Raw genomic sequence first — 9,522 nt, 5'->3', positions numbered from 1 at the left:
TAATAGTAGATCAGATTCAGTGATAAGAGGTATATTGTCTGGAAAAATTGGCCTGAAACTGAATTTTCCTCATGATATTATCACTTAATGTTTTTAGAACCATTTTTTCCATAACAAAGGAATAATTGAATAAAAGTTCCAGACGTTGTAATTAAATGATGTGAATGTATGTTAGAGCTATTTCAGGACCTTTTTCAAAATGTGTTACTGCTTTATGCATTCTCACATTCTTACAGGAATGATCCTCCAAAATGTAAAAAGTTCTTTATTAATGATTTCATATTGCACCTTTTTGAGTTTTCACAGGTGCTGAGAATGGTCTTTACATATTTAATTTTGCATGTTGCACAATAACTTATGATTAATTCAACTAAATAAGTAACCAAATCATTTTAAAAAAAATCTGATAACTAAATTTGACAGTTCTCAAAAAATTATACCACACCGGAAATGCACCTTCCCAAACATTGTTGTGTAGCTAGCTAGCTAACGTTAGCCTACTTGCCTTGAGTGGGCTGTCATTAATGAAAGTGAAGCCTTATTCCATCAGAAGGACATCTTAGCAGGGAAACTGGAAAGAAGGTAAGATTTAAGTTATCTAATATTTAACGTTAATAATGCTAGTTAATGCCTGTATCTGATTACTAGACAGTTATAGCTGTAGCCTTCATTTATAACGTTCCAGTCATTGGCTGTAGCGAGACTTCTATTGCTGTAGCTAGTGTAGCTGGCTAGCAGTGTTAACACTGCTACCTAACTAGTTAGCTAACGTTTCTCAGCCTAAAGAGAGGATCATTTTTACACCACTAGCTAGCTTACTACTGTTAGATGTCAATGGTTGCGTGTACTTTGCTGGTGCACAGCCTATTAATAACGTCAACCACCACTGAGGGCTAACAATGCTAATATCTAGCTACCATCTTGCTAGCTAGTTGTCTTTGATTTACATTTACATTTTAGTCATTTAGCAGACGCTCTTATCCAGAGCGACTTACAGTTAGTGCATACATTATTTTTTTTCATACCCCCTGTGGGAATCGAACCCACAACCTTGGCGTTGCAAACGCCATGCTCTATCAACTGAGCTACATCCCTGCCGGCCATTCCCTCCCCTACCCTGGACGACGCTGGGCCAATTGCGCGCCGCCCCATGGGTCTCCCGGTCGCGGCCGGCTACAACAGAGCCTGGATTCGAACCAGGATCTCTAGTGGCACAGCTAGCACTGACATGCAGTGCCTTAGACCACTGCGCCACTCTAGCTAACATAGCTAACTATGTCGCTTGCAAGCTGCATAAGTTACATTTTTTACATTTTAGTAATTTAGCAGACACTCTTATCCAGAGCGACTTACAGTAGTGAATGCATACATTTTCGTACTGGTACCCCGTGGAAATCGAACCCACAACCCTGGCGTTGCAAGCGCCATGTTCTACCAACTGAGCCACACAAACGTTTCTGTTTAAAAGGGAGGTTCAAATAGTATTCCTTCTGCTGTGCACACCACATTGTTACTGGATGAGGAGGATCAGATATTGACCTCAGTTTTATGACTTTGGATTGTTGAACTGTCACTAAACTGCCACCCTCTCTCCTGGTTTAGCAAGGCTGTTATGTGGCCTGAGAAGTCGGGCCCTGGATGCTCTCCTCACTAGTTCTGAAGATTGGACACAACAATGACACTATAAAGGACACTAACAAAAAGTGAGTGAGTACACAATACGCCTAATTGGTCAATGCTACACAAACAACAGTGGTTGTTCCTACCAATTATTTTTGGTTGGGCTAGAAACATGGGCACAGAGTAGGGCTAAATAGCCTATGTCCACCATTTGACCAAAGACACTTATTTTAACAAACACTCTCTTTTCTTTCAGTCTTTTCTGTGCTTTCATATTCCCTCTTTCTCTGTCTTTTCCTGCAGGGCAGCATGTCTTCAGGTCACCGGCTGCGAGATGTAGAGCAACACCACCCCCTGCTGGACGGGGAGGAGGCTGCAGTGGGTTCCGCAGAAGGGGAGGCGGAGCAAGTGTGGTTCATCCAGGATGGCTGTGGCATGGTCTGTGCCTTCATCACCTGGTTCCTGGTGCTCTACGCCGACTTTGTGGTCACCTTTGTCATGCTGCTGCCCTCCAAGAGCTTCTGGTACGCTGTGGTCAACGGCGTGGTCTTCAACTGCCTGGCTGTGCTAGCTCTCACCTCGCACCTGCGCACCATGCTCACCGACCCGGTGAGTGAACCAACCACTGCAGGGTAGTGCTCATTTGGGCTCAACGTAACAAAGAAGTGAGGATGCATTGTAATGTTGGGTGACTTGGAAAAGGGAGTGACTTTGAACGGAGGGCAAGACAGAGTATACAAGAAGTAAAAGAAGCATTCAGAATGAAGAAGGGTAAGTCTGAGAACAGACTGAGAGCCGTCTGATGCTCCTGGGCACAGAATAGGAACAACGTGTTGTCCTATTAGCAGTGAAAGAGCTGACCTACTAGTAGTTTCCTGGAAGTTTTGAATGAGTCTGTCCAAACATGTCAGTCTGACTGTGTCCATTCTGTCCAACCGTGTGTCTGTTTATAGGGAGCTGTGCCCAAAGGCAACGCCACCAAGAAGTACATGGAGAGCCTGAACCTGAAACCAGGAGAGGTCATCTATAAGTGTCCCAAATGCTGCAGCATCAAACCTGAGAGAGCCCACCACTGTAGGTGAGGAGGGAATATTTGTGTTGCTATTATGTATTATTGTTATGCTTTATAGTATCTAAGGGGTTTTCCTGGCTGAGTCACTTGGCTAGGCAACACCCCCTATTTAGGCCTACTGTATCTGTTGCGTCCTGTTCATTAGGCCACACCGTAGTAAAACTTTTGAAATGGAAAACAAAAAGGAATGTTTCTTATTGTAGAACTCCAGGTAGTCCCTTCTGGTTTCCGTCTTTTTTCCCCCAGTTGGGTGCCTAATGAACACGACCATGGTGTCGTTTCCCTCCCCTGTAGTATTTGTAAGCGCTGCATCCGTAAGATGGATCACCACTGTCCCTGGGTGAACAACTGTGTCGGAGAGAACAACCAGCGCTTCTTTGTCCTCTTCACTGTGAGTTCCGTCTCAGTTCCACCTTGTTGAAGGTCATGTGCACAGTGGAAATACTGAAATGCATCTGTGGTACATCGGTCCAATTAATCAACGTCAATTAATCAAACTTGTTTTTGTTGTTGCATCGACTGACGTCCCTATTTTGTACTATTGTGTAGTTTTGCATGGAAGCAATGGGTTTGACAGAATGATTCGTGTTTCATCTTTATTATCATAAAGGCCTGTAAACCAACCAATCCCTGTTCACTGATTGCCTTCAGGAGGCTCTGGTCAGATTGGAGAAATATGATGTATTATTATGCTAGGTTGTGATCATGTACACTGTGCTCCTCAATGTGCTTTGGTTGTAGCTTTATGCCTGTGTCCATTGTCAATGCGCAATGAATTACAATGAATGTTTTACCATCAATACCAGGATTGGGTAATAGTTCCCTCTCTCTTTGCAGATGTATATAGCGATGATCTCCACCCATGCTCTTGCCCTGAGTGGGTACCAGTTTGTAACCTGTGTCAAGGTCCAGTGGAGTGGTGAGTATCATTATATGATTGCAGATTAGCTTTCTAAATATACTGTTCCCTGTTAAATATAACTACATTTACTTTTGGGTGCCCTGTTTAAAAAACAACTACATTGACTTCAATGTGCCCTGTTTAAACACACAATCTGGAATTTGTCTTGGCAAAATATAAGGTTGTTTTACTCAATTGTGTGTTACAGTCTTTGTTAACAAAAATGTACAGCTTCAAAACTCATTTTAATCTTGTGGACTATCATTCTTCGTATCTATAGCTCCATCTATGAATTTGATAGGGGTTACATTTCTCTTGCCCCATCCCTCACCTTTATAGCAAACCAAGTGGCGGAGCTGCCATTTGTTGATTTTCAAATTAATTAAATACAACTACATTGAGGTCAGTGTTAATGTCATTATCTTGAATGGTGTTCCTGCCCCTCCAGAGTGCAGTGACTTTGCCCCCCCGGTGACAGTGATGCTGATGATCTTCCTCTGCCTGGAGGGCCTCCTCTTCCTCAGCTTCACAGCTGTCATGTTTGGCACTCAGGTCCACTCCATCTGCAACGACGAGACGGTGAGGAGGTTAATATAACACTATATGCCACTTAGCAGACACTGTTGTAATCCTAAGCAGCATTCTGCGCAGTGAGTGGCTACATTTTCAGTTTGATTCCTGCGGGAATTGAACCCACAACCTTAGATATACAATGTAGATTAGATGATTGAGAATTGTTTCCATGTTATACATTACATTCTCAGGTCCAATCCATCTGCAACAAGAAGACGGTGAGGAGCCGAACCACATGGATAGAAAAACAATAGATAGACATGCAAGGCTTATTAAGTAGGGCAAAGGCATTACGGAACGCCATTCTACACCGACTAGTTCTAGCAACAATGTAGAATGGATAAGATTCTCTATTCTGCATGATGTTTCCAAATGTCCTGCCCCTCTGAACAAGCACGTGGCCATGGTAGTGAAGTCCCAGTGAGGGAAATGGGGCTTATTTACATATGAGACATCAGCCTCCTTCAGAAACTTAGGTTGGAGTCATTAAAACTTGTTTTTCAACCACTCCACACATTTCTTGTTAACTAACTATAGTTTTGGCAAGTCGATTAGGACATCTACTTTGTGCATGACACAAGTAATTTTTCCAACAATTGTTTACAGACAGATTATTTCACTTATAATTCACTGTATCACAATTCCAGTGGGTCAGAAGTTTACATACACTAAGTTGACTATGCCTTTAAACAGCTTGGAAAATTCCAGAAAATTATGTCATGGCTTTAGAAGCTTCTGATAGGCTAATTGACATCATTTGAGTCAATTGGAGGTGTACCTGTGGGTGTATTTCAAGGCCTACCTTCAAACTCAGTGCCTCTTTGCTTGACATCATGGGAAAATAAAAAATGTGTAGACCTCCACAAGTCTGGTTCATCCTTGGGAGCAATTTCCAAACGCCTGAAGGTACCACGTTAATCTGTAAAAACAATAGTACGCAAGTATAAACACCATGGGACCACGCAGCCGTCATACCGCTCAGGAAGGAGACGCGTTCTGTCTCCTAAAGATGAACGTACTTTGGTGCGAAAAGTGCAAATCAATCCCAGAACAACAGCAAAGGACCTTGTGAAGATGCTGGAGGAAACAGGTACAAAAGTATCAATATCCACAGTAAAACAAGTCCTATATCGACATAACCTGAAAGGCCGCTCGGCAAGGAAGAATCCACTGCTCCAAAACCGCCATAAAAAAACCAGACTACGGTTTGCAACTGCACATGGGGACAAAGATCTTACTTTTTGGGGAAATGTCCTCTGGTCTAATGAAACAAAATAACTGTTTGGCCATAATGACCATCGTTATGTTTGGAGGAAAAAGAGTGATGCTTGCAAGCCGAAGAACACCATCCCAACTGTGAAGCACAGGGGTGGCGTGGCAGCATCATGCTGTGGGGGTGCTTTGCTGCAGGAAGGACTGGTGCACTTCACAAAATAGCATGGCATCATGAGGAAGGAAAATGATGTGGATATATTGAAGCAACATCTCAAGACATCATTCAGGAAGTTAAAGCTTGGTCGCAAATGGGTCTTCCAAATGGACAATGACCCCAAGCATACTTCCAAAGTTGTGACAAAATGGCTTAATGACAACAAAGTCAAGCTATTGGAGTGGCCATCACAAAGCCCTGACCTCAATCCTATGGAAAAGTTGTGGGCAGAACTACAAAAGCGTGTGCGAACAAGGAGGCCTATAAACCTGACTCAGTTACACCAGCTCTGTCAGGAGGAATGGGCCAAAATTCACCCAACTTATTGTGGGAAACTTGTGGAAGGCTACCCGAAACATTTGACCCAAGTTAAACAATTTAAAGGCAATGCTACCAGTGTATGTACATTTCTGACTTACTGGGAATTTGATGAAATAAATAAAAGCTGAAATAAATCATTCTCTCTACTACTATTCTGACATTTCACATTCTTAAAATAAAGTGGTGATCCTAACTGACCTAAGACAGGGAATTTTTACTAGGATTAAATGCCAGGAATTGTGAAAAACCTAAATTTAAATTTTGGATAAGGTGTATGTAAACTTCCGACTTCAACTGTAAATAGGGCTTATTTACATGAGACATCAGCCTCCTTCAGAAAACCTGTTGATAATGTAAGGAAGAAGAAACCTAGTGGTGGTGACATTGATGAGACTAGTGACCAATGACTGAGGCTAATTTACCATTGTTGTTATTTGACCCCATTCCCTCAACTTTGTTGAATTCTGGCGTTGATGTTTACCCCTCTGTGTGTATTTCTACCACAGGAGATTGAGCGTCTGAAGAAGGAGAAGCCCACGTGGGAGAGGCAGGTTCGCTGGGAGGGCATGAGGAGTGTGTTTGGGGGCAAGCCGTCGCTGCTGTGGATCAACCCATTTGCCGGGCTCCGACTGCGCCGACTACTCGCCACACGCTCCCGGAAAGCCGGCGCCGAGTTCTCTGTCTGACCTCTCACCTTATCACCAGCTTCCTACTGTACTGTCTGGGACAATCTGTAGAACCTGACTCAGGAGCTGTCTTTGACACCAGGGTCCTGTTCATTTCAGGCACCAAACGGAAGAAAACGGACTCAAACAGGGAAGGTACTATCCGGACTTGTCCGATAAGAAACGCTCATTTTTGTTTTCTGTTGCAAAATGTTTTCCATCACGTGTCCTAATGAACACGACCCAGCTACAAGGAAGACTGAAGTTCTATCCAACAGTATGGACAATGGTGCTTCTGAACATCACGTCTGTATAGGTCACATGGAGCAGGAGTCAAAACTATCGAGAAACCCATCGAAACCTGTTTAAAGATCAAATGAAGGTGCGCTGTAGTCCTAAAACAGACTGAAACACTACATACTGCACAGTTACAGGAAGCCTACAGGGAGGAGGATTCACTTCATCTGTTTATTTATTGACTTCTTTTTAAAACACTCACTGTTGTGTTCTTCTCTTCCTGTCACTCTGGGGGGTGGGGGGGGGGGGTTGACTGAGTAAAGCCTAATTTATACCTTACATCCTCTCTCTGGCTCCTTATCTCTCTCTCCTTCTCTCGCTCATCTCTCTGTCTCCTCTCTCTCTCTGTGTCTCCTTATCTCTGTGCCTCCTTATCTCTCTCTCTCACATGGTTGTGTACTTCTCTTCCTGTCACTCTGGGGGTGTTTGAGTGAGTAAAGACTAATTTATACCTTACCTACAGTACATGCACAACGCAAGAACGAAATTAGCTACGCAATGTTGTGTACTTGTGTCGACTTACAAATTGCTGGACTGCACACGTCTGTGTATTTTGTCTACGCAACTAGCCGGATCGCCATTTTGCGTAGCTAATTGTAGTTCTTGCATCCTATGTATAAAATGAGGCTTAAGGGTCCCTACCTGACAGTAGCTAGCTGTACCTCTGGAAAAAATGTGCTAGAATTGGTGTTAACCACTACTATATCCATATCATGTTTTTTTATGAATATATTGCTGGATATATTGCTTGAGAATCATGTTTTTGCCTAAATGTCAGTTTACATTCTCTGTATTGCATTTTCTTTTATACCTAAAAAAGACATGTTTACCGCTTGTAGGAGTTGAGTTGGGGTGGGGAAGGAGGAGTATAAAATGAATAATTAATGGTTGCCAGCAAGATGGTAGAGAAATACTAGAATCAGCAGTTTGGATTCTGCATGAGGCATTCACATAAAGTTTTAGTAATGTGTCTGACAAATTTGCTGTGACGTGGACAATTGAAAGGCATAGGAACTAATTTCATTAGCGAAAGGTTAGCATTGAACCCTTGATCATTATTTTAATGGGAAGTATGCTATGATAATTTCTTTAACTGCTCTGATTTAAAAAGGTAGACTTAGCGATGCACAAAGGAAACAGCAATATCGGGCCAATTTCCGCAACAACTAACAGCGTTGAAGCGCGAGGCTAAACTTCTCTGCTGTTATGGTCCTTTAGCTACCACGTTGTAGCATTGTGAAGAACACCTGTGGCCAGATACTCTGACTTCCTTACAAGTATTCCATTCTACAGTACACTCCCCTATGTACACAGGGGACTTTCCTGTCACGCTGATCGTAAGATGGATGATTCTGAAATTCTGAGCAAGTCTGAGTAACCATTATAATTTTATATTTTTTTATTTGACATAAATGTTTTGAAGACATGAGGGACTGTAAAGGAATGTATTAGGACTGAGTTGTTTTAAAATATTCTGTTAGGAGATTATACAGTATGTTATGTACTTCTGTTTTGAAAGCTTTCAGTTTTTGCGTAGCTACATTTACTGTGCTCCCATTAAATCAACTTCATTTCTACCTCTAAAATCCAGATCTATTTGTCCATATTACTGAAGCCAGTATGCAGCACTTCAAAAAGACCACTTGGAACTGGTGGATGACTTGCTTTACACTGGTCCCAATTCCCTCCCTTCCCCTTGGCTGTAACACTTTGATGTTTGCAGATCTGTAAGGTGGAAGCAATATGGTGGAAGCTTCACCTCTACACTGCTAATACCTATCCAGACCCTTCAGATCTGCTAACATTAAAGGGCTGAGAAGGCCTCGAGAGGGAATTTGGACCGGCTGTGTCGACACTATTTGTGAAGGGAACCAGATTTTCCCATCTTTCAACCCTACCCATCATAGGTAGTAGGGTGAAGTTGCGATTAGATGCTGACCTTGGGCCAGTTTTCCATTTTCCCCACTAATGGTTAAGTCCTAGATCCTGATCCTAGATCTGTACCCAGGGGAAACTTCACCCCGGACCTATAGTAAAGCAAACGTACAAGTTGTAGTGAATAATTTCTTATCCCACAGGCCACGACACATCCACACTGGCAGACAGTAGCTAACTGCACCTCATTGCTATGAAATTGTATCCTTTCAAGAAGACCAGCCATGTTATGTGGGGTATCCTTAGTAGTGCTCCTGGTTCTATTGGGTGATCCCTTGGCGGACCCCCATCCTGACCTACCAGCGGACCAGGACTTGTCCTGGGGAGTGGACCAGTATGACGTTGCCGTCGTGCCTCCGGACTGGAGTGCTTCTGGCACACCAAGGAGATCACTTCTACGTGACTTATGGTAAGATGCTATACAGTTTAGTAGTACAATAAATGATCTGTTTATTGTGCAATATACACTACCGTTCAAAAGTTTGGGGTCACTTAGATATTTCCTTGTTTTTGAAAGAAAAGCAATTTTTTTAATACAGTGGGGGAAAAAAGTATTTAGTCAGCCACCAATTGTGCAAGTTCTCCCACTTAAAAAGATGAGAGAGGCCTGTCATTTTCATCATAGGTACACGTCAACTATGACAGACAAAATGAGAAAAAAAAATCCAGAAAATCACATTGTAGGAGTTTTTATTAATTTATTTGCAAA

General features: G+C 42.6%; 1 protein-coding gene across 2 annotated transcripts; it reads left to right on the top strand.

Moving 5' to 3' along the window:
• The first annotated feature begins 462 nt into the window (after positions 1–462).
• Positions 463–8,460, top strand: LOC311148419 (palmitoyltransferase ZDHHC7-like). 2 transcript variants are annotated; one of them, XM_084185385.1, is made up of 9 exons: positions 497–582; positions 1,603–1,707; positions 1,924–2,229; positions 2,574–2,698; positions 2,987–3,083; positions 3,530–3,611; positions 4,042–4,172; positions 4,358–4,384; positions 6,423–8,454. In XM_084185385.1, exons 3-9 carry the CDS (start codon positions 1,930–1,932, stop codon positions 6,600–6,602), a joined length of 942 nt encoding a protein of 313 aa, XP_084041511.1. In that variant the 5' UTR covers positions 497–582; positions 1,603–1,707; positions 1,924–1,929; the 3' UTR covers positions 6,603–8,454. The 2 variants fall into 2 exon arrangements, with proteins under 2 accessions (XP_084041512.1, XP_084041511.1); XM_084185386.1 differs by lacking the exon at positions 4,358–4,384 and having other exon boundaries at positions 463–582; positions 1,603–1,703; positions 6,423–8,460.
• Positions 8,461–9,522: the final 1,062 nt, after the last annotated feature.

Source organism: Coregonus lavaretus (genome assembly GCF_964263955.1).
Source record: "Coregonus lavaretus genome assembly, chromosome: 21".
Classification (NCBI taxonomy): Eukaryota; Metazoa; Chordata; class Actinopteri; order Salmoniformes; family Salmonidae; genus Coregonus; species Coregonus lavaretus.
This window is presented reverse-complemented; position numbering and strand designations above follow the sequence as displayed.